The sequence below is a fragment of the Ascaphus truei genome, chromosome 11 (genome assembly GCF_040206685.1).
Source record: "Ascaphus truei isolate aAscTru1 chromosome 11, aAscTru1.hap1, whole genome shotgun sequence".
In the NCBI taxonomy this organism is placed as follows: domain Eukaryota; kingdom Metazoa; phylum Chordata; class Amphibia; order Anura; family Ascaphidae; genus Ascaphus; species Ascaphus truei.
The window spans coordinates 58,458,896-58,485,255 of NC_134493.1; the positions used below are offsets into that span (position 1 = coordinate 58,458,896).

At 47.0% G+C, this 26,360-nt stretch overlaps 1 protein-coding gene across 1 annotated transcript; it reads left to right on the forward strand.

Annotated features, from left to right (window-relative positions):
* The first annotated feature begins 18,774 nt into the window (after window positions 1-18,774).
* LOC142463617 (uncharacterized) lies at window positions 18,775-26,105 on the forward strand. Its single transcript, XM_075566580.1, has 4 exons — window positions 18,775-19,188; window positions 20,646-20,769; window positions 23,004-23,077; window positions 23,929-26,105. The coding sequence occupies exons 1-4, from the start codon at window positions 18,861-18,863 to the stop codon at window positions 24,294-24,296; spliced, it is 894 nt and encodes a 297-aa protein (XP_075422695.1). The 5' UTR covers window positions 18,775-18,860; the 3' UTR covers window positions 24,297-26,105.
* The last annotated feature ends 255 nt before the right edge of the window (window positions 26,106-26,360 follow it).

Genomic DNA, 26,360 nt, shown 5'->3' on the forward strand with positions numbered 1-26,360 from the left:
TATTATACAGTTACAGGTTACAATGTGTCACTGTGCTCAGTATTATATTATACAGTTACAGGTTACAACGTATCACTGCTTAGTATTATATTATACAGTTACAGGTTACAATGTATCACTGTGCTTATTGTGATATTATACAGTTACAGGTTACAATGTATCACTGTGCTTAGTGTTATATTATACAGTTGCAGGTTACAATGTGTCACTGTGCTTAGTATTATATTATACAGTTACAGGTTACAATGTGTCACTGTGCTTAGTATTATGTAACACAGTTACAGGTTACAATGTGTCACTGCTTAGTATTTTATTACACAGTTACCGGTTACAATGTGTCACTGTGCTTAGTATTATATTATACAGTTACAGGTTACAATGTGTCACTGTGCTTAGTATTTTATTATACAGTTACAGGTTACAATGTATCACTGTGCTTAGTGTTATATTATACAGTTACAGGTTACAATGTGTCACTGTGCTTAGTATTATATTATACAGTTACAGGTTACAATGTATCACTGTGCTTAGTATTTTATTATACAGTTACAGGTTACAATGTATCACTGTGCTTAGTGTTATATTATACAGTTACAGGTTGCAATGTATCACTGTGCTTAGTATTATATTCTACAGTTACAGGTTACAATGTGTCACTGTGCTTAGTAGTATATTATACAGGTTACAATTTATCAATGTGCTTAGTGTTATATACTGTAGGTGGTAGGATGAAGTCACAGAAATAAATGTATAACAGGTATTATATCTGCATCTGTATAATATTTGTATCCATATAACTTGCCATTAATTAAAACAAAAGAAATACACTTGTGGACTTATCTTTATTTCCTCTCTCCAGTGTGGGAGAGGGACTGGCTATTTTATAGGATAATGTGAGCATAAGGTCAGTACAGCCTTAGGCCTGGGACATAGTAAGCACTTAGGTGCTGCTGCTCGCTTTTGCTTGCTGCCGCTCGCTCTACCAGGAGCTTTTTGCTGTCCTGGCAGAGGAGACAGCAAGCGCGCTTGGGAGGCGGGTATCACTGTGTGTGTGTCACTTGGTAGCTGTCAGTGTGTGTGTGTGTCACTTTGAAGTGGTCTGTGTGTTTTTGTGTCACTGGGGAACCTGTGTACGGCTCAGCCTGGCTCAGCGACGCTGAGTGCACTATGTCCTGGGCCTTACATTCAAAGGCCCAGATTCACTAAGCAGAAATTGGGCCTGAGAATTGGATTATGGTATGGGGTCTCTGAGACACATTATGGTATGGGGTCTCTAAGACACATTATGGTATGGGGTCTCTGAGACAAATTATGGTATGGGGTCTCTAAGACACATTATGGTATGGGGTCCCTGAGACTCATTATGGTATGGGGTCCCTGAGACTCATTATGGTATGGGGTCCCTGAGACACATTATGGTATGGGGTCCCTGAGACACATTATGGTATGGGGTCCCTGAGACACATTATGGTATGGGGTCCCTGAGACACATTCTGGTGTGGGGTCCCTGAGACACATAATGGTATGGGGTCCCTGAGACACATTATGGTATGGGGTCCCTGAGACACATTCTGGTGTGGGGTCCCTGAGACACATTATGGTGTGGGGTCCCTGAGACACATTATGGTATGGGGTCCCTGAGAAACATTCTGGTGTGGGGTCCCTGAGACACATAATGGTATGGGGTCCCTGAGACACATTATGGTATGCAGTCCCTGAGACACATTATGGTGTGGGGTCCCTGAGACACATTATGGTATGGGGTCCTTGAGACACATTATGGTGTGGGGTCCCTGATACACATTCTGGTATGGGGTCCCTGAGACACATTATGGTATGGGGTCCCTGAGACACATTCTGGTAGTTGGTCCCTGAGACACATTATGGTATGGGGTCCCTGAGACACATTATGGTATGGGGTCCCTGAGACACATTATGGTGTGGGGTCCCTGAGACACATGGTATGGGGTCCCTGAGACACATTATGGTATGGGGTCCCTGAGACACATTCTGGTGTGGGGTCCCTGAGACACATAATGGTATGGGGTCCCTGAGACACATAATAGTATGGGGTCCCTGAGACACATTATGGTGTGGGGTCCCTTAGACACATTATGGTGTGGGGTCCCTGATACACATTATGGTGTGGGGTCCCTGAGACACATTATGGTATGGGGTCCCTCAGACACATTCTGGTATGGGGTCTCTGAGACACATTATGGTATGGTGTCTCTGAGACACATTATGGTACGGGGTCCCTGAGACACATTATGGTATGGGGTCCCTGAGACACATTATGGTATGGGGTCCCTGAGACACATTATGGTATGGGGTCCCTGTGGCGAAAATGGGGGTAACCAGCGCATTAATAAAGGCAGTGGGCTCGGCTGGTTACCCCTATTTCGTATTGGGGATGAAGGTGTTAATATTATATGCTGTTCCCCTGTACCATTGTCCCCCATATGTTTTGCTGTTCCCCTTTTTGCAGGCTTGTCTTTACTTGCAGTGCTGAATAAGAGGAGCCGTTCCATTAAGACTGCTAATTTAGGAACGGCGTGAGCCAGCACCCTGATTTTTGGTGTGCAGCCTCGGTGTAATCCCCCAAGAACACACCTATTAAAAATATAACTTTGTCATAAGGGAAACATATATTTTTGATAAAGTGCCTGTTTGTTGCAGTTTTAAAATGTACCGGCAGGATGCTATTGTTTCTGCCTGCCTTTGTAATGCATTAAGGAACAAATGTTATGCACACAAGAACCAAATGTTTTGACACCTATGAGCTGGTCACTTGCCTATGCAATCTTCAAAGCTAGCCTGCTGGGCCCACAGCTGTAAGTCTCTCTGGAAGTTGCATATCAAAAGACCCAGAGTAAGGGGGGGTGAATTGGCCAGATGGGTGCTAAATAGGAAGTCCTGGTGACTATCTGTGTTAACTCACACCCCGAGTTCCCCCTTCCAGCCTGAGAGGGGCCAGGTAGAGAGGAGAGTGCATCTATGCTAAGTAGCAAGATGGCGTTGTCGCACATGCTCTGTGTGAACAGGAAATCCCTACTGCCCACTCTCCAAACTGTGGGCAAGTAGGTGATTGGGGAATGATTACTTTCCCACGAGGGGGATTGGGTGGGTATGTTGGCAATAGGCTTCCAAATCCTATATATATCCCACCCAGGCTATCCCCATTGTCTTTCGTTTTTTTTATTCTACCATGTGAGCAGAGAAGAGCAGCAGCACATGCCTGGAATGCAAAGAGTCTTATTACATCGGAACCAAGGACAAAACTCTGCGTTAGGACACTGTGATTGCTGGGGCTTATTTGATTAACCCCAACGGACCAGAAAAGACTTTGCACATTCACAGAAGGATTGGGGCTGGCAATTTGTGCCCTTGCAAAAGGACTACATTTTAAAAGACAATCTTCTGGTGCTTTGCACCTTTCTGGACATTATCTCCTGTTCAAATACCCGTCAGTGTAATTATTAAGTTTATTCTGCAGTTGTCGTGTGTTTGCCTATCAAGGGAATAAATCTCAGTTTATTTTGCTCAACCTGTTCTGCTCAATCAGGATCGACGAAATATAAATGTGTTATTAAATGCATCTCCCGTGACAGTCCCTGCGACACACTATGGTATGGGGTCCCTGAGACACATTATGGAATGGGGTCCCTGAGACACATTATGGTGTGGGGTCCCTGCGACACATTATGGTATGGGGTCCCTGAGACACATTATGGAATGGAGTTCCTGAGACACATTATGGTATTGGGTCCCTGAGACACATTATGGTATGGGGTCCCTGAGACACATTCTGGTATGGGGTCTCTAACACACATTATGGTACAGGGTCCCTGAGACACATTCTGGTATGGGGACCCTGAGACACATTATGGTATGGGGTCCCTGAGACACATTATGGTATGGGGTACCTGAGACACATTATGGTATGGGGTCCCTGAGACACATTATGGTTTTGAGTCCCTGAGACACATTATGGTATGGGGTCCCTGAGACATATGGGTTCCCTGAGACACATTATGGTATGGGGTCCCTGAGACACATTATGGTGTGGGGTCCCTGAAACACATTATGGTACGGGGTCCCTGAGACACATTATGGTACGGGGTCCCTGAGACACATTATGGTGTGGGGTCCCTGAGACACATTATGGTGTGGGGTCTCTGAGACACATTATGGTATGGGGTCTCTGAGACACATTCTGGTATGGGGTCCCTGAGACACATTATGGTGTGGGGTCCCTGAGACACATTATGGTATGGGGTCTCTGAGACATATTATGGTATGGGGTCCCTGAGACATATAATGGTATGGGGTCCCTGAGACACATTCTGGTATGGGGTCCCTGAGACACATTATGGTATGGGGTCCCTGAGACACATTATGGTGTGGGGTCCCTGAGACACATTATGGAATGGGGTCCCTGAGACACATTATGGTATGGGTCCCTGAGACACATTCTGGCATGGGATCCCTGAGACACATTATGGTATGGGGTCCCTGAGACACATTATGGTATGGGTCCCTGAGACACATTCTGGCATGGGATCCCTGAGACATATAATGGTATGGGGTCCCTGAGACACATTATGGTATGGGGTCCCTGAGACACATTATGGTATGGGGTCCCTGAGACACATTATGGTGTGGGGTCCCTGAGACACATTATGGTATAGGGTCCCTGAGACACATTATGGTATGGGGTCCCTGAGACACATTATGGTATAGGGTCCCTGAGACACATTATGGTATGGGGTCCCTGAGACACATTATGGTATGGGGTCCCTGAGACACATTATGGTATGGGGTCCCTGAGACACATTATGGTATGGGGTCCCTGAGACACATTATGGTATGGGGTCCCTGAGACACATTATGGTATGGGGTCCCTGAGACATATTATGGTATGGGGTCCCTGAGACATATAATGGTATGGGGTCCCTGAGACACATTCTGGTATGGGGTCCCTGAGACACATTATGGTATGAGGTCCCTGAGACACATTATGGTGTGGGGTCCCTGAGACACATTATGGTATAGGGTCCCTGAGACACATTATGGTATGGGGTCCCTGAGACACATTATGGTATAGGGTCCCTGAGACACATTATGGTATGGGGTCCCTGAGACACATTATGGTATGGGGTCCCTGAGACACATTATGGTATGGGGTCCCTGAGACACATTATGGTATGGGGTCCCTGAGACACATTATGGTATGGGGTCCCTGAGACACATTATGGTATGGGGTCCCTGAGACACATTATGGTATGGGGTCCCTGAGACATATTATGGTATGGGGTCCCTGAGACATATAATGGTATGGGGTCCCTGAGACACATTCTGGTATGGGGTCCCTGAGACACATTATGGTATGGGGTCCCTGAGACATATTATGGTATGGGGTCCCTGAGACATATAATGGTATGGGGTCCCTGAGACACATTCTGGTATGGGGTCCCTGAGACACATTATGGTATGGGGTCCCTGAGACACATTATGGTGTGGGGTCCCTGAGACACATTATGGAATGGGGTCCCTGAGACACATTATGGTATGGGTCCCTGAGACACATTCTGGCATGGGATCCCTGAGACACATTATGGTATGGGGTCCCTGAGACACATTATGGTATGGGTCCCTGAGACACATTCTGGCATGGGATCCCTGAGACATATAATGGTATGGGGTCCCTGAGACACATTATGGTATGGGGTCCCTGAGACACATTATGGTATGGGGTCCCTGAGACACATTATGGTGTGGGGTCCCTGAGACACATTATGGTATAGGGTCCCTGAGACACATTATGGTATGGGGTCCCTGAGACACATTATGGTATAGGGTCCCTGAGACACATTATGGTATGGGGTCCCTGAGACACATTATGGTATGGGGTCCCTGAGACACATTATGGTATGGGGTCCCTGAGACACATTATGGTATGGGGTCCCTGAGACACATTATGGTATGGGGTCCCTGAGACACATTATGGTATGGGGTCCCTGAGACACATTATGGTATGGGGTCCCTGAGACACATTATGGTATGGGGTCCCTGAGACACATTATGGTATGGGGTCCCTGAGACACATTATGGTATACATAGACTACTCTGGTGAGGAGATGGTTAATCAGTTTTTTACCAGTTTGCCAGGAATGTCTGAGGAGGAGGATGGGAAAGCAAGATAGTGGGGAACGACTAGACTGTTTACCAAAAGAGAAGGGTTACTGTTAGCAACTTCAGGGGCAGGTGCCTCTAACAAGATTACACAGTTGTTTTTGTAGAAAAAGGTAGAGAAAAGCAGAAATGGTTCCACTTGGCATAATATTTGATCATATTCCTTATATGGTCAGTACATTAGTTTATCTGTATAAAAAAATCCGTAATATAGCTGTTTATTTTAGATATATGCAAGATGTTTAATGTTTTGAGGGTCAGATCAAGCCTGTGAGATTTTACCATTTTTGGTCTCCTTGCAATTGCTCGTCAATAAATAAATAATTACTTGTTTTATTTTGATCATTTTTGGACAATGAATTTTTGGTTCACACTACCACACAGTAATGACACTAATGAAAGTGAATGGCTGGAAGAGTTTCCCATCACACAAGGTTTCCTCTGAGAATGAGTTCAGACAGGAGTGAGAAACGGATATACCATGTAATTGGTGGACGGTCATAAACACTTCTGTATACTCGTTTACAGTTCTTCCTGCTCTATACAGGAATATTTCCTTCCAAAGCTATCAGTATTACCGATGCAGTTCTCCGTCCACCGGGCGCTCCTCACGTCCCGGATGGTAACACCCCCCTCCGTGCCGCACGCACATGCTGCGGAGAAGTGCAAATTCCCCTGCGGGCAGCCAGACGGAAGCCCACGGAACGTCCCAGGCGGCATGGCCCGAACGGGGGCTGTATCTGTATTTTATCTAAAAAGGCACTGGGTGAAGGGGGCGCCAGGAAAGTCCATAAAATGGGCTAGATAAGGTGTCAAACTCAGTTCTCAAGGGTCACCAACAGTCCAGGTATTATGGATATCCCTGCTTCAGCACAGGTGGCCGTTGAGGGCTGAGTTTGACACCCTCGATCTATACAGGTCTGAGTTATCTCCTAGCAGGAAAACTCTGCATGAAGTCAAAAGAAATACAATAAACTTCTTTATTATCGCGCACCGCAGGTGTATAATCCCCCCTAACACAAAATGCTGGGAGATCATACAGACAAAGAGGAGAGCCAGCGCTTCTCTTTCCCAGACACCATACTGTACCATACGGGTCCTCCTAAGTTCCTGTTTACCATACTGTACCATACGGGTCCTCCCAAGTTCCTGTTTACCATACTGTACCATACGGGTCCTCCCAAGTTCCTGTTTACCATACTGTACCATACGGGTCCCCCTAAGTTCCTGTTTACCATACTGTACCATACGGGTCCTCCCAAGTTCCTGTTTACCATACTGTACCATACGGGTCCTCCCAAGTTCCTGTTTACCATACTGTACCATACGGGTCCTCCTAAGTTCCTGTTTACCATACTGTACCATACGGGTCCTCCCAAGTTCCTGTTTACCATACTGTACCATACGGGTCCTCCTAAGTTCCTGTTTACCATACTGTACCATACGGGTCCTCCTAAGTTCCTGTTTACCATACTGTAGCATACGGGTCCCCCTAAGTTCCTGTTTACCATACTGTACCATACGGGTCCCCCTAAGTTCCTGTTTACCATACTGTACCATACGGGTCCCCCTAAGTTCCTGTTTACCATACTGTACCATACGGGTCCTCCTAAGTTCCTGTTTACCATACTGTACCATACGGGTCCTCCCAAGTTCCTGTTTACCATACTGTACCATACGGGTCCTCCCAAGTTCCTGTTTACCATACTGTACCATACGGGTCCTCCTAAGTTCCTGTTTACCGTACTGTACCATACGGGTCCTCCTAAGTTCCTGTTTACCGTACTGTACCATACGGGTCCTCCTAAGTTCCTGTTTACCGTACTGTACCATACGGGTCCTCCTAAGTTCCTGTTTACCGTACTGTACCATACGGGTCCTCCTAAGTTCCTGTTTACCATACTGTACCATACGGGTCCTCCTAAGTTCCTGTTTACCATACTGTACCATACGGGTCCTCCTAAGTTCCTGTTTACCATACTGTACCATACGGGTCCTCCTAAGATCCTGTTTACCATACTGTACCATACGGGTCCCCCTAAGTTCCTCTTTACCATACTGTACCATACGGGTCCCCCTAAGTTCCTGTTTACTAGTTTTTTCAATCTTTTTGGAAGGTCGCGTTCCCAAGGTGCAGCCTCATCAAATATGTATTCATGCAAGACAAACAAAGTCATATTATTAACAAAATGTATACTGTATGTCTTTCTGTATCTGATCAGATATCAGAAATCCCAAATGTAGTTACATTCTCTCGTCACGGAAAGCAGGAAACATTCTAATGTGTTGTATGTAAAAGGTTCATACGTTCTGTCCTAACAGAAACATGGATACATGACAAATACATATAAATAGTAGCAGAGAGAACCAGAAAAACTGCTAGTTAACCCCTTCATTGCCTTAGCGTTTAGCCACTAAGGTAATGAAGTGGGCTGTAAATGCATTTTTCCTGCATCGGATTCATGCCGGGGGGCTCCGGTGCTGGTATTAATGGGTATCAGATCCGGAGACCCCGGCATCAATCCGAGGCAGGAGAAAGGCCTGATTTTTTCTAAGTGCCGTCTCACCGCTCATCCGCAGCTTCTCCCCACCTTCTTGCCAACTTTTTTTGCCGAGGCGATTTGGAGAGAAATTGTCCATTCCAGAGCGGCAATCAGCTGCGAGAAGCTGCGCAGGGCGACTAGAATACAGCGAGTTGGAAAAGCTGGCGATGAGCAGCAAGAAGGGGCCTATCGCCAAGCGGATGGCGACTTTTTTTTGTGAGTTTTGCTCTTCTCGCCAGCTTCTCGGGGGTTACTGAATCGCAGCAGGCTTTTTCTGGCGAGAAGCTGGCGATAAGGGGCTTATCGCTGCTTACTGCATAGGCCCCATAGTGTCTAAATACTTAAATAGCGAGGAACATTGGCAAGGGTCCTTTTCCCCTATCACGCTTGCAAGGATTGTTAACCCCTGCAATCAGTTGCCAAATGTTTTGAGCGTTGACCGCCTGGAAGGGTCATCAAACCTTCCAGCCATCCATCTGGCACACCTTATTAATTTGATCGCTATTGTCAGGAAGAAACTTTAACATCGGCCCGAACGCCAAAAGCAGCATAACAATGGTACTATACTATGTTTGGCTTTATTTATTTTTTAAATATGCAGATGTTATTGACTCTGGCAGACTGGTTCGCTGGCACCTGGCAAGAAGCTAGATCTGTTCTCTTCAAAATGCATAACCGCAAATCTCCAACCAGGCTGGAGACATTAAAAGACTACAACTCCGACTGATCTCTTCTCACTTTCAGTCCCTCGCAAAGTCCGGCCATCTCCACATCCGAAATATCGCCAAGATACGCCCATTTCTCACTCAGAATTCAACTCAAATCCTATGCACTCACTCATCATGTCCCACCTCGATTACTGCAACCTTCTCTTAGTCGCCATCCCCCTTTTCCACCGCTCCCAACACTAATCCATCCAAAATGCTCACTGCTCCACGTCAGCTGCCCCACTACGCATACCCTTATACAGGCTTCCCATAGCCTCTAGAATTACATTTAAACCTCTAATAATGTCTTACAAGGTCTCAGCGACGCTGGCCCACGCTTACATCCCAGCCGTCTTCAACAAATATATACCTATACGCCCCCTACGTTCTGCCCACGACACCTGCCTTTCCTCCCACCTTATTATCTCCCCTCACGCCTGTAAGACTTCTCCTGTGCTGCCCCCTCTCTCTGGAATTCCCTACCACGCACCATCAGACTCTCCCACCGCTCTCAGGCATCTCGACACTCCCCGAGAACTCATCTTTTCATGGAAGCCCACTCGCAGTGCTTCTAACATCCCACTCCCCTCCCCCTCAAACCCCCCAGCTGTGTGGCTGGACCAATCTCCACCCAATGTAACATCCATCCCAGAACCTTAGTGGCTTCAGCTGTCAGACTGGGCCATATTCTAACTTGAGCCGCTCCATATCCTACAATGAACAGCCACCTTACCTTCTTGTTTCAACATTGTCCCTCATTCCCTCTAGAGTGTGAGCTCCCAGGGCCAGGGCCTTGCCTTCTGTATCTGTTTGTGCATGTTTGTCCTCAGCGGTGTGTAACTGTTTTTGTAATATACATCACCCTGTACCCCCCATTGTACCGTGCTGCGGAATATGTAATATACATCACTCTGTACCCCCCCATTGTACCGTGCTGCGGAATATGTAATATACATCACTCTGTACCCCCATTGTACCGCGCTGCGGAATATGTAATATACATCACTCTGTACCCCCCATTGTACCGCGCTGCGGAATATGTAATATACATCACTCTGTACCCCCCCATTGTAACCCGCTGCGGAATATGTAATATACATCACTCTGTACCCCCATTGTACCGCGCTGCGGAATATGTAATATACATCCCTCTGTACCCCCATTGTACCGCCCTGCGGAATATGTAATATACATCCCTCTGTACCCCCATTGTACCACGCTAGGAATATGTAATATACATCACCCTGCGCCCCCCATTGTAACTCGCTGCGGAATATGTAATATACATCACTCTGTACCCCCATTGTACCCCGCTGTGGAATATGTAATATACATCACCCTGTACCCCCCCATTGTACCGCGCTGCGGGATATGTAATATTCATCACTCTGTACCCCCCATTGTACCGCGCTGCGGAATATGTAATATACATCACCCTGTACCCCCCATTGTACCGCGCTGCGGAATATGTAATATACATCCCTCTGTACCCCCATTGTACCACGCTGCGGAATATGTAATATACATCACTCTGTACCCCCATTGTACCCCGCTGCGGAATATGTAATATACATCACCCTGTACCCCCCCATTGTACCCCGCTGCGGAAAATGTAATATACATCACCCTGTACCCCCATTGTACCGCGCTGCGGAATATGTAATATACATCACCCTGTACCCCCATTGTACCGCGCTGCGGAATATGTAATATTCATCACTCTGTACCCCCATTGTACCGCGCTGCGGAATATGTAATATATATCACTCTGTACCCCCCATTGTACCGCGCTGCGGAATATGTTATATACATCCCTCTGTATCCCCATTGTACCGCGCTGCGGAATATGTAATATACATCACTCTGTACCCCCATTGTACCGCGCTGCGGAATATGTAATATACATCACCCTGTACCCCCATTGTACCGCGCTGTGGAATATGTAATATACATCACCCTGTACCCCCCCATTGTACCGCGCTGCGGAATATGTAATATACATCACTCTGTACCCCCATTGTACCGCGCTGCGGAATATGTAATATACATCACTCTGTACCCCCATTGTACCGCGCTGCGGAATATGTAATATACATCACTCTGTACCCCCCATTGTAACCCGCTGCGGAATATGTAATATACATCACCCTGTACCCCCATTGTACCGTGCTGCGGAATATGTAATATACATCACCCTGTACCCCATTGTACCCCGCTGCGGAATCTGTAATATACATAACCCTGTACCCCATTGTACCGCGCTGCGGAATATGCTGGTGCTTCACATATAAAGGATAATAATAATAACACCCAGATGTTTTGCAGCCTTGCACTCGCCCACTTCCTGCTCTGAGGCTCAGTGTATGTAAGGTCGGAAAGTTGCAACCTTCAGGGCGTTGCAACTCTGCTCCCAGCTAATGTAACACACCCCTGATCCCTGTCTCCAGTATTGACTCACCTGTGTATGACCTGAGCTTGCTCCGGACTTTGCTCCTGCCTAACCCTTACGTTATACTGCTGCTTATCGTGGATGGCTCTTCGATTGTTTTGACTCTGCTTTGATTAACCCTTTTTATTCCATCAATCTTCCTTGTGGAGCCTCTGTCATATACCCAACATCAGGCATATACCCCTTCGTATGGGATATACCCCCCATGTGACATATACCCCCACACAATCATTGCAATTGCACTATATATTTTTTCAATTCTATTTTGTATACTTCCTGAGAATTAACATCAGAGATCTTCTATCAAGAAATATCTTGAGAATAGTCTGCACTATGAATCTGAAAGGTTCTGTTTTTGAGAGTGCAAGGATATGTATTTTTAATCTACTATATTTCTCAAACAGTCATATGTTTCTATGTCTGTATGTGTCTCCCTGTGTCCCTCCCTGTGTCCCTAGCGGCAATTACATTGGACCTGCCTCAGGCCAATGACATTGCTCCCTTGGCCCACCCGCCCGCCCCCGCACACCTCACACCACTGCCTCAGGCCAATGACATTGCTCCCTTGACCCCACACCCGCCCCCGCACACCTCTCATTGGCCTGCGCCCAACACACCAACCCCACTGCCACACTCTCCCAGCCCTCACTGAGCTTTGGGAACGCTTCACAGCACCTAACCCTGGAAACGCTTCACAGCTCTCACCTCTCAACCCACAAAACCCCTCACCGCCTGATACCACCAAAACAACTGCGGAATGAGGTACAGACTCTTACCTATATATATATATTGTTTAACGCATGCTCAACTCCACACACCGCACCATCACGGAATGCACACCACCTCTTAACAAGCACCCCCCCACCAATGCACACCACGATCGCACGCCACCGCAGCCACTGATAATCACTTTCACCGACACCACCGGACAACACAGTCCCCCCCTCCGGACCACCAAACACACACTCCCTTAGCCCGCAACCCCCCCCCCCACAACACACACAGCATCCCGTAGCCCGCATCACAACCACTCCCGTACGACGCAACACCTCCACTATCCCGCTCAATACATCCAAAACACTCACGTAGCCAACACCCCACACCCACAGAACCCTCCCGTGAAAACACCACAAACCGCACGGTGGACGACACAACACCTACCTCCATAGAGGGCACGCATACCAACCGCGCACGTGGAGCACCAACACTACCTCCCTTCACGGAGCGCCAACACTACCTCCCTTCACCTCCCTTCACATCCCTTCATGGAGCGCCAACACTGCCTCCGTTCACCTCCCTTCACGGAGCGCCAGCACTACCTCCCTTCACCTCCCTTCACGGAGCGCCAATACTACCTCCCTTCACCTCCCTTCACGGAGCGCCAACACTACCTCCCTTCACCTCCCTTCACGGAGCGCCAACACTACCTCCCTTCACCTCCCTTCACGGAGCGCCAACACTACCTCCCTTCACCTCCCTTCACAGAGCGCCAACACTACCTCCCTTCACCTCCCTTCACGGAGCGCCAGCACTACCTCCCTTCACCTCCCTTCACGGAGCGCCAACACTACCTCCCTTCACCTCCCTTCACGGAGCGCCTCACAACCGTGCACGTGGAGCGCCAACACTACCTCCGTTCAGGGCCCGCATCACAACCGCGCACGTGGAGCGCTAACCCAACCTCAATACACAGCAAGCCCTCCTCTATACCGGCCGCCCCACTAAAAACACTCAACTTACACCCCCCCTTCCCCCAACAAACCTGCAACCATACCGCAAACACACCACCTCCCGGTGCACGCCACAACCCCCTCCAGGGACCACACATCTCGCCTTCACCCTGCTGCCACATCCGAGTTTCAATGTACACAACAACCCCTCCTGGATACCTGACCCCCCCCCCCCCCCAAACACTCCCGTCGCACGTATGCCCCCTCCCCCAATAACACTCCTGTAGCCCACAACACCACACAAACCCTCACCTGCACGCAAACACAGCAACACCTCCTGTAGGGCCTCACACATCACCTTAACACTCCTGCAACATCAGTGCTTCACAATATAACATAGCACACATTCCATTCAACAACACCTCCTGACACATGTCTGCTTGCTAAAACAATATGGGATCACAGTGTCCCTTACACACACACACAACACTGAAACACACACCACAAAATCCACACACATGCCCTCAACAACGCACCACACACACCACCTCTGCCACGTGCACACACATGCCCTCAGCCACGCCACACGCCATCACACACGCCCTCACGCACCACACACACGCACTCAGCCACGCACCACGCGCACACACGCCATCAACCACGCCACACGCCCTCAGCCACACACACCCAAACATCCTGTGCGGATACGCTACACAAAATAACACTTACACACACACCTACCTACCCCCCACACAACAAACACCACAACGCATGCTGCGGCATATTCAATCCACCTACCCTACACAACACTTCAACACACCCGCACGGACACAAAGACACACCAACACACCCTCGCCAAGCCAAACACACCCTTCCGTAGAACGCAAACACACCACAACAACATAATTATTCACGGTTCACATCACGAGCAACGCCGGGTCTCTCAGCTAGTATATATATAAAATCAAAAACGAATAGACGATACCGTTCTGTGGCTAACGAAATGCTTTTATTTGTGCGAGCTTTCTAGATACATTGATCTCTTCTTCCCGCGATGTTACAAGGAATAAAGCAGGGAAAGGGTTTACTCAAAAACAGTGTCTCTAGGAATGTGACTAGAGCCTATCCCTCCCCCTGTGTAGTGTGCGATTTATGACTAGAGGTGTTAAATAGTCCCTGAATGTGAGGGATGTGTGTGTGTGTGTGTGTGTGTGTGTATGAAGTATGTAAATATAAATAAACTAGCTGAGAGACCCGGCGTTGCCCGTGATGTGAACCGTGAATAATTATGTTGTTGTGGTGTGTTTGCGTTCTACGGAAGGGTGTTGTGGTGTTTGAGGTGCAAGGGGAGGGGGTGCATAGACATGTAAATTAGAATTTTATGTAGTGTGTGTATCATGACGGTGAAGTTGAGGTGTGTTTCCATCGTTGAGTGTGTTGTGGGGGTAGGGGTGTGTTAAATAGTTGTTGTGTGTGGTGTCTGAGCACAGGAGGGTTGTGTGTGTGTGTGAGTGTTGTGGGGGTGAGGGAGTGTTGTGTGTGTGAGTAGAGTGTTGTTGGATTGTTGTGTGGGTGTGTGCGAGTGTTGTATGGGTGTTGTGTGTGGGTGTGTTGAGTGTGTGTTGCAGAAATGACACACACGGCAGAATGATATTTATTTTCTGAAATATATTTTATTTCACCTAAGAGCTTATGTAGTGTTGTGGGTGTGTGTTTGTGCGCACGTTTGGGTGTGTGGTGGGTTCACGTTCCAGGGGAGAGGTGTTCCAGAGCAGTAAATCTGCATTGTGTTGAGTGTGAAGGTGAGGTGTGTTTGGCTTGGCGAGGGTGTGTTGGTGTGTCTTTGCGTCCGTGCGGGTGTGTTGAAGTGTTGTGTAGGGTAGGTGGATTGAATATGCCGCAGCATGCGTTGTGGTGTTTGTTGTGTGGGGGGTAGGTAGGTGTGTGTGTAAGTGTTATTTTGTGTGGCGTATCCACACAGGATGTTTGGGTGTGTGTGGCTGAGGGCGTGTGGCGTGGTTGATGGCGTGTGCGCGCGTGGTGCGTGGCTGAGTGCGTGTGTGTGTTGCGTGAGGGCGTGTATGATGGTGTGTGGCGTGGCTGAGGGCGTGTGTGTGCACGTGACGGAGATGGTGTGTGTGGTGCGTTGTTGAGGGCATGTGTGTGGATTATTTGGTGTGTGTTTCAGTGTTGTGTGTGTGTGTAAGGGACACTGTGATCCCATATTGTTTTAGCAAGCAGACATGTGTCAGGAGGTGTTGTTGAATGGAATGTGTGCTATGTTATATTGTGAAGCACTGATGTTGCAGGAGTGTTAAGGTGATGTGTGAGGCCCTACAGGAGGTGTTGCTGTGTTTGCGTGCAGGTGAGGGTTTGTGTGGTGTTGTGGGCTACGGGAGTGTTATTGGGGGGGGGGGCATCCGTGCGACGGGAGTGTTTGGCGGGGGGTGGGGGGTCAGGTATCCAGGAGGGGTTGTTGTGTACATTGAAACACGGATGTGGCAGCAGGGTGAAGGCGAGATGTGTGGTCCCTGGAGGGGGTTGTGGCGTGCACCGGGAGGTGGTGTGTTTGCGGTATGGTTGCAGGTTTGTTGGGGGAAGGGGGGTGTAAGTTGAGTGTTTTTAGTGGGGCGGCCGGTATAGAGGAGGGCTTGCTGTGTATTGAGGTTGGGTTAGCGCTCCACGTGCGCGGTTGTGATGCGGGCCCTGAACGGAGGTAGTGTTGGCGCTCCACGTGCGCGGTTGTGATGCGCTCCGTGAAGGGAGGTGAAGGGAGGTAATGTTGGCGCTCCGTGAAGGGAGGTGAAGGGAGTAGTGTTGGCGCTCCATGAAGGGAGGTGAAGGGAGGTAGTGTTGGCGCTCCGTGAAGGGAGGTGAATGGAGGTAGTGTTGGCGCTCCGTGAAGGGAGGTGAAGGGAGTAGTGTTGGCGCTCCGTGAAGGGAGGTGAAGGGAGGTAGTGCTGGCGCTCCGTGAAGGGAGGTGAAGGGAGGTAATGTTGGCGCTCCGTGAAGGGAGGTGAAGGGAGTAGTGTTGGCGCTCCGTGAAGGGAGGTGAAGGGAGGTAGTGTTGGCGCTCCGTGAAGGGAGGTGAAGGGAGGTAATGTTGGCGCTCCGTGAAGGGAGGTGAAGGGAGTAGTGTTGGCGCTCCGTGAAGGGAGGTGAAGGGAGGTAGTGCTGGCGCTCCGTGAAGGGAGGTGAAGGGAGGTAATGTTGGCGCTCCGTGAAGGGAGGTGAAGGGAGTAGTGTTGGCGCTCCGTGAAGGGAGGTGAAGGGAGGTAGTGTTGGCGCTCCTTGAAGGGAGGTGAAGGGAGGTAGTGTTGGCGCTCCGTGAAGGGAGGTGAAGGGAGGTAGTGTTGGCGCTGCGTGAAGGGAGGTGAACGGAGGTAGTGTTGGCGATCCGTCAAGGGAGGTGAACGGAGGTAGTGTTGGCGCTCCACGTGCGCAATTGTGAGGCGCTCCGTGAAGGGAGGTGAAGGGAGGTAGTGTTGGCGCTCCGTGAAGGGAGGTGAAGGGAGGTAGTGTTGGCGCTCCGTGAAGGGAGGTGAAGGGAGGTAGTGTTGGCACTCCACGTGCGCGGTTGTGAGGCGCTCCATGAAGGGAGGTGAAGGGAGGTAGTGTTGGCGCTCTGTGAAGGGAGGTGAAGGGAGGTAGTGTTGGCGCTCCGTGAAGGGAGGTGAAGGGAGGTAGTGTTGGCGCTCCGTGAAGGGAGGTGAAGGGAGGTAGTGTTGGCGCTCCGTGAAGGGAGGTGAAGGGAGGTAGTGCTGGCGCTCCGTGAAGGGAGGTGAACGGAGGTAGTGTTGGCGCTCCGTGAAGGGAGGTGAATGGAGGTAGTGTTGGCGCTCCACGTGCGCGGTTGTGAGGCGCTCCATTAAGGGAGGTGAAGGGAGGTAGTGTTGGCGCTCCGTGAAGGGAGGTGAAGGGAGGTGAAGGGAGGTAGTGTTGGCGCTCCGTGAAGGGAGGTGAAGGGAGGTAGTGTTGGCGCTTCGTGAAGGGAGGTAGTGTTGGCGCTCCATGTGCGCGGTTGGTATGCGTGCCCTCTATGGAGGTAGGTGTTGTGTTGTCCACCGTGCGGTTTGTGGTGTTTTCACGGGAGGGTTCTGTGGGTGTGGGGTGTTGGCTACGTGAGTGTTTTGGATGTATTGAGCGGGATAGAGGAGGTGTTGCGTCGTACGGGAGGGGATGTGATGCGGGCTACGGGATGCTGTGTGTGTTGTGGGGGGGGGGTTGCGGGCTAAGGGAGTGTATGTTTGGTGGTCCGGAGGGGGGACTGTGTTGTCCGGTGGTGTCGGTGAAAGTGATTATCAGTGGCTGTGGTAGCGTGCTTTCGTGGCGTGCATTGGTGGGGGGGGGGGGGGTGGTTGTTAAGAGGTGGTGTGCATTCCGTGATGGTGCGGTGTGTGGAGTTGAGCATGCGTTAAACAATATATATATATAGGTAAGAGTCTGTACCTCATTCCGCAGTTGTTTTGGTGGTATCAGGCGGTGAGGGGTTTTGTGGGTTGAGAGGTGAGAGCTGTGAAGCGTTTCCAGGGTTAGGTGCTGTGAAGCGTTCCCAAAGCTCAGTGAGGGCTGGGAGAGTGTGGCAGTGGGGTTGGTGTGTTGGGCGCAGGCCAATGAGAGGTGTGCGGGGGCAGGTGTGGGGCCAAGGGAGCAATGTCATTGGCCTGAGGCAGGTCCAATGTGATTGCCGCTAGGGACACAGGGAGGGACACAGGGAGACACATACAGACATAGACACATATGACTGTTTGAGAAATATATAGTAGATAAAGTGCCCACAGTGTATACATAATTTTATTTTATTTTTATTTTTTGGCACCAGTTCCTCTTTTTCTCCTCTTTCTACGTTTCCTGGGCACATTTGTTCTCCTTTTGGGGTTTGACTTTTGTATTGAGAAACTTCTGGGAATGTGTCTGTGTTTTGCAGCAATGTGCTCAGGTCGGAATATACATGCACTTTCTATTCTGATATCCATACACACGAATAACCTTTGATTGCACATTGATGTCACTTGTGCTTGTTGTTTGAACATTTATTATTGTTCTTTAAACCACACCTGTTTATATCACAAACCCACGTACACTCTGACTGTCCTGATGATCTGGCTTCCAGATTTATTTATTTTAGCTCCTCTATGTAGAAAAAAAATCAACGGTTCAAAGAGATGAAACATCTCCCCTTTCAGTTTCACATTGACTCAACTTCCACTTTATACTTAAAGTCCCAGAGAACTCAGTATGAGATATTAATCTTCCCCCAGCGCCTCCAGAAGCAGATCTGTGTACAATACCAGCCATGGAGGATCTGGAGGCTCTCAGGCAGAAGGTCCTGAAATACCAGCTTAGAAAGGCCGAGAAGGGAGCTGAAGGTTACACCCGGATTCTGCTGCAGCTCTTTGGCTCTGCAGGACATGGGAAGTCCTCCCTCATCAACTCCTGCAAGTACGTCTTGGAGGGTACAAAGTTTGAGACCCCAGCACAGGTGGCCTCTGGACATCAGTCCCAAGGAGGACTGACCACGTGTAGAACAACTTATGTCCTCACAGACACCATCACCATGGTAGACAACAGAGGCTTCGGGAAGATGGACAGTTATGAGACAGAAGAAATTTATGCCCAACTTGGTAAGTTCAAACTTTTAGAAATGATTTTATTTTAGGAGATGTAACACACCATCTTTTTATCTCCTTCGTGTTCCTTAAATCAGCAAAATAGGCACAGTTTTAGTTACATTTTTTAACACCGAAATTAAAAGCTGTCTCACATTTTAATCTGGTCTGTAACTGTTACATACGCCTATAATATATATTATCTGTAACTGTGCATGCAATGTCTTGTATATAATGTATACCCTGCTCATTATGTAACTGTATTTGTAACCATGTATTATTTGTCTTAACTCTGTGCCCAGGACATACTTGAAAACGAGCGGTAACTCTCACTGTATTACTTCCTGGTAAAATATTATATAAATAAATAAATAATTAAATGAAGCGAAAAGTCTGCTGATAAAGGAATACAGGGGGTTGGATTGCAAAATGCACAGGTAGGGAGACACATTAGAGAATGCACTGCCAGTGTGTAAGAAACCCTTATCTGCACTGCCAGTGTGTAAGAAACCCTTATCTGCACTGCCAGTGTGTAAGAAACCCTTATCTGCACCGAGTCCTCTTCTTTCAGTGTTAAGGAGCTTTATCATTTTGAATTCCAATGTTTCCGTTGTTGATGCTTTTAAACATTACATTGAGGATTTGGATTTGGCTGTGAGTGTAGTACCTCCCTCCTTCCCCTCGACATCATCGGCTCCACCCCTGATATGATGTGCCTGCCAGGCGGATTAACATGGCTCTTATGCACCTTGGGGGGGAGGGGGTGTTAAAAAACTGATATTCGTGGATTTGGGATATAAAGGTATTTAAATTCATCATAATCATTTTGTTATTTCGGCTGATATTGACAGCCCTCTTGACTCATTTTTGGGGGATTTGTACCTTTCTTGAGCCGTTTTCCTTAACCCATCCATATTAATTCTGTCAATTAATTTTGTTGCTGATTTTCTTTCTGCATTCATTGAATTTTTTTTTGGTTTCAAATATGTTTTCTCATTAATTTTATTATTAAATTAATAATTTAAATATATTATATTGCTGTTCTATATATAGGACTGTATGTATCCTTTGTACTAATAACAATTATTATACTATACATTTTCTTCACCCCCTTCCTCCTCTTTCCATCTTTCCCCCAACACACCACACGGCCCCCTCACTTCACCCTTACCCTCCTCCCCCGCTTTCCCCCCCCCCTCTCCTCCTTCCTCCCCCCCCATTTTTTTTCCTTTAGTCCTCCCCATCTTTTTTGGCTCTTGTTGTAAGATCTATCTTCGTTAACAGTTATGCATGATACATATAAATATCAATTATTTTCCTTATGGTTCTTTATTTAGTTGCTATTTTGTGAATCACTGGGAATATATATGAGGAAAAACCTGGGTTCATCAGGAGAACAAGCTGACACAGAGAGGGAAGCTATGATTTAGAATTGTTCCCTTATGTACTGTAATCTCCTCCCTATTTCCCAGCTAACATTCTGCCTCTGGATGAAACGGTGTCTTGGAATAAGCCATTTGCCGATATAGCAAAGAGCTGTCTAATGAATTCCGAGATGACTTACACAGACCTTGTTGTACCACTGTACGTGTACAGGTGAGCGATTTAACAGACTCTGCCATTCACGTTCCTGCATGACATACAGGTGCTACAGTGCAAACAAATTAAGGGACTTCACAGATCCAAGAATATGGAAGCCGTGTCCTTAAAGTGGACCTGAAAAATAAGAGTTGACGCATCGAGAGGGACCCGCGGAGAAGGGTTCTCACAGATCTGGAAAACCTGCCACACTTGTCACTATATCAACTCCAACGCTCCAAATAAAAAATGTACTGAAGGGTTAATAATTTCATTAATTGTAATACACAATTTGTTATCAATCTTTTAACGTGTGGTTGTGGAAAAGGTACTGGGGAGAACAATGAGAGCTCTAAAGAATAGAATTTTAGAACACTTAAGACTAATCAGCATTGGAGAGAAAGGTTGTGGAGGGTTTCATGTGTTCACATGCTTTGCATGCACCACACTGAAATGAGACTTTCGTCAGATGTAGTATCGTTTTTGTGATTGGGGTAGAGATTACACTCGGTGAAATGTAGGTAGCAATGGTGTTTGTCCTTCTAAAGATGAATCTGGGGCCAGGTCCTACATATTTATGCAAAAACGGGTCCAAACGAAGAATTCCCCAATGTTTGTGAATGATAGATTTAATTTGGTTGCTACACCTATTAAATTGAGAAATAGACATTGGGGAATTCTTGTTCGTCACAGAGCTGCAGTAACCCTGTTTCTTCCATTTGCTTTCCTTAATTGTTGATATGTTCAAATCAATTGGTGTCAAAGAACTCAGTTCCATATCATCTCGGTCGGGCAGCAGAGAGCACCTATCCGTATACAGTCGGTACCCAAAGGCTTCTTGCAGAGCACCTATCCGTATACAGTGCGTCGCCAAAGGCTTCTTGCAGAGCACCTATCCGTATACAGTGCGTCCCCAAAGGCTTCTTGCAGAGCACCTATCCGTATACAGTGCGTCCCCAAAGGCTTCTTGCAGAGCACCTATCCGTATACAGTGCGTCCCCAAAGGCTTCTTGCAGAGCACCTATCCGTATACAGTGCGTCCCCAAAGGCTTCTTGCAGAGCACCTATCCGTATACAGTGCGTCCCCAAAGGCTTCTTGCAGAGCACCTATCCGTATACAGTGCATCCCCAAAGGCTTCTTGCAGAGCACCTATCCGTATACAGTGCATCCCCAAAGGCTTCTTGCAGAGCACCTATCCGTATACAGTGTGTCCCCAAAGGCTTCTTGCAGAGCACCTATCCATATACAGTGCGTCCCCAAAGGCTTCTTGCAGTGCACCTATCCGTATACAGTGCGTCCCCAAAGGTTTCTTGCAGAGCACCTATCCGTATACAGTGCGTCCCCAAAGGCTTCTTGCAGATTATCTTTATTACAGCCTCTTTCAAGGAACCGCTGACCTAGTTCCTCAGACTGAATAAGGAAACTCTCCAAAGTAGGGGAATTCCTCGTCAGTCTGAGGACTGTCCTTTGGGTATACCTCTTACCACTGCCCTGGGGTGGCAGCTGTCCGCCCTTAAGAATCTGTTCCTGGGGTTGGTTTTCCGAAACACATCTGTTTGAATTTTGTTGTTAGAATCCAATACGAATTTGGGTAAATGCTGCACACCAAAATAACATGAAAAGTGAAACGATACAGTTACCGGTGCTCCCGTCTTTGAACGATAGGCGGCATCCAATCCAATACACCTAGTGGCTGAAGGAAGACAGGGCACACGGATTTGTGGTAAACACTGTGTTTAACTCAATAAATTAATTGGTTATACCACAAATCCGTGTGCCCTGTCTTCCTTCAGCCATTACGTGAAGTTTGTTGTTGACATCAACATAAAGAAGGAGGTCAAGAAAGTGAATGTGGTGACGATCAAAATTAGATGTGAATTTTAAGTTATAAATGTTATCACTAATGTAATGAAGAAATTAAGAAAGTGTCCGAGTGTCACCCTTCCAAATAATGATCAGGTCATCAATAAACCTTTTATACAATATAATATTATTTCTAAAGTGATGCTTGCATAAATAAATTGTGACTCTCACCACCCCATTACAAGATTTCATACTATGGTACGAAACGCGTAGGAGGTTCACCTCTATACATATGTCTTGCCAATAAATCCTAATTTTTGCATTATCTGGACCTCCCTCCCTCGTTTTTGGCTGTGCGCTACCTCTTATCTATACAATCGTGCATTACTACGATTGAATGTACTGATATATGAACTTGTTGATCTTCTGTTATCCCTATTTTTCTCAGCGCGGAAGAAGGACTCGACAAATCCAGAGCAGAGGAAATAAAAACATTTCTTACAAATGCTCAGAGGATGACAGGTAACACATTGCTCTGAACACTATTAGGACATCTGGAATGCCAGCACTTTACAATGGTTGGGAAAAGGGAACCAGCTTGAGTATGAGGTGTCTGAGACTTGTGGATTCATACTAGAATGTTATATATCTTACACACACATGTGTGGGTAATATCCTAGATCCTTCTTGCATGCAGTTAGACCTTGGTTATTGGCTAACATGAGTTCTTGATTAATGTTCTACAGTTCATACAAAATAATTTGGAAGAGGTACCAGAAGAAACTTGGCTTCTGCAGTATTATGAAATGCCCCAGTATTTAATGTAATTGCTGGTATATAAGATGTCACTGCAGCACAGGACAGTTCTTTATTTCTGATGAACTATAATACTTTATCCCTCCAATGCATTAACCTCTGTTAGAGGGTAACATCCTCTTAACTTTATAGGGAGTTAACAACCAATTGGCAGAGTTAACTGCTAAAGAAGCTTAGTGCAGAAAGGGGTATGTTGGGAAGGACATACTAAATGGATTATAGATCCATGTGCCACCCTACATTAAGAGGAACAGGCTCCATGGACAATACAGTAAGTTCATTCAGTCGGTCACTGAGTTATATGATTGTATATCAGGAAAGCCTTGACAAAGGCAGTGCAACCCTGCCGAAATGTTGGACTCTTTTGGCTAATAAATATGTGTTATTAAGACCATGTGCCTGCATTTTCCTGATCTACAGTCCTCAGTCCTGGGACCTGTGGACTCTCCTTACAGGAACAGATTACATGAGTCATATTGTAGGTATGTTGCTAGCTCTTCCGGTTCCTGTGTATACATTTGCTAAGCTTCTGTGTCTCTCTCTCTCTCTCTCTGTAGGCTTCCTGCCCATTGTTGTTATCACCAAAACAAGTTGTGAGAAGGTCCAGCAAGTCCATCAACAATTTCAGAACATCGGGATAGAGAGTATATTTAAGGTGGAGAATTACACTCCCAACAACAACAGCAAAACACTAGGGAAAGACAAGCAATTTCTCCTGATCTTAACAGAGGTTTTGTCCCTGGTAGATTTTAGGATGGAGCAACACATTGACCTGAAGGTGGAACATAATAAGCGACTGCAAGACTTGGTAATAATGGCAAACGATAGGGAGGTGAAAAAAGCTATAGAAGATACCATTAGGAAAATGGAAAAAGAGCAACAAAATAAGAAACCCGAAAAGAAGGCATGGTGCACACTGTCCTAAATGCAATGTATTTTATGGGAATAAGTCAGCACCGTTGTATGATACCTCTGCTGGTAATGCTTTTTATTACAAACTGGCCCTAGTGACATCAAATGGGACAATCATACTGAATATTACTAAATACTCCCATGCTTATTCCCTTTACAGAAAATATAATTCCGAGTAACCCCCCACGTTCTGGTCTGCGATTCCCTGTACCCCCCCGGCCCTCTCTGTGCTCCGTAAGTTATATACAGTAGAGTTCCGGAAACTATATCAGTCCAGTTACAGGTGACTAACTGAAACCAAGGACGATAAAGGACCATGTTTCCTAGTCAGCCTTCTCCCATATGGAACATTCCGCAGCCTTCTCCCATATGGAACATTCCGCAGCCTTCTCCCATATGGAACATTCCGCAGCCTTCTCCCATATGGAACATTCCGCAGCCTTCTCCCATAAGGAACATCCCGCAGCTGGAAGAGACCTTAGAGCCCATCCAAATGAAAGTGTCTTCCAACATGGGATGTGTTGTGTTAACTCTCAGAAATCTTCGTTAATCAGCTGTAACAAGGCAACTGTGCATTCAGGCACGAGGGAGATAATTTTACACCATAAACACCTTGCAAAATAAGTCATAAAAAGCATTACATCTATATGCAGAAATGTCAAGCTTTTACATTCCCGTGACTAGCCGGCTGCTTGGTTTCTATAGGGTTAATATATGAATAGGTCTAACATTGTTAATATTGGGTATTTGTATTATCCATTCTTGTCTAGAGTCTATACTAGTAACCATTACATACAGCCCGGGGTAAGGGATCAAAATGAGGGCGTAGCCTAACATAATTGGTAATTAGCTGTTAGTTCTTCTCTTGCACACCCATTTGTGACCTTGTTGTTACTTTATGTAATGTGGTGATGTATTCTCATTTACATGCTAATTACTGATCCGGGTGTTACATTCAGCCCACGCTTACCTCTGCATTATTTAAGCATTAAGCGTTTAGTAAATACTCTTTCCTTTTTAACATTAATACAGAACAATAACTATATTGACATTTATTAGGCCTAGTGCAGGAGTGGCAAACGCCGGTCCTCAAGGTCCATCAACAGGTCAGGTTTTCAGGATATCCCTGCTTCAGCACAGCTGGCTCAAACTTTGTCTCAGTCTTTGACTGAGCAAACTGATTGAGCCACCTGTGTTGAAGCTGGGATATCCTGAAAACCTGACCTGTTTTCTTGATCTTGAAGACCGGCCTTGTCTACCCCTGAACTAGGTTATAGAAAGATACTCCCTCTCCAGACACCCCGGGGCAACACCCGCCGTGCAGGTTGTGGGTAGGAGAGCGTTAACTGACTGAGCACATCATTAATATCATATACACGCAATAATTCTTTATTATTGTACGGCCTGCTTCAGCTCAGTATTAGTAATATCTCATTGCAGAAGAGCTGACACTTTCAGCGGGCCCCAGGCGTTGGAAGGAACATGTTTCAGTAGGATGATTAGAACACAACACAAAGAGACGGCTGGGAAGGAAGCTGGCAAAGGGCAAGGTCAAGAAGGGTCATACAGTGTGGTGAGACCCGCAATGAGGAGACATGGAAAATAAGCAGCCAATGAGGGGCTCATCGAAAAAATAAGAACACATTCTGGTGAACTATTAAAATTGTAATATTGATTAGGAGGTGTTGCCAAAAATGTATTTACTAATATGATGCCAATCACATAGTACCAAAGTATACAGTAAATTTGATGTTTTCATATATTTCTTTAAAGCCTGTTTTCTTCCTGCTTGTGAAGGGCAGAATAAATTCTATACAAAGCCTATTTGGGATATTTATTGTTGAAACATTAGAAACATGACATACCCCTAGCGGACCGGGTGTTATTGCTTAAAATAGAAACAGTATCCCTCTCCGACACGGCTACCATACCGTATACCCAATCCCATTGAGCCGTGTGTCTGACAGGCCCGGGGTTGGTCAGGTTGCGTTATATATTTGCAGCCAGGTCGGTGCAGCTGTGGAGCGCGTTGGTTATTAATGGTGTTGGGAATACAATCCCCGGTTTTAGCTAAGTA

Coding starts and splice junctions, on each gene's coding strand:
- LOC142463617 (XM_075566580.1), top strand. CDS start 18,861: ATGGAGGATCTGGAGGCTCTCAGGCAGAAGGTCCTGAAATACCAGCTT. Junction 20,770..23,003: donor GTACCACTGTACGTGTACAG/GTGAGCGATTTA, acceptor TATTTTTCTCAG/CGCGGAAGAAGGACTCGACA. Junction 23,078..23,928: donor AAATGCTCAGAGGATGACAG/GTAACACATTGC, acceptor CTCTCTCTGTAG/GCTTCCTGCCCATTGTTGTT.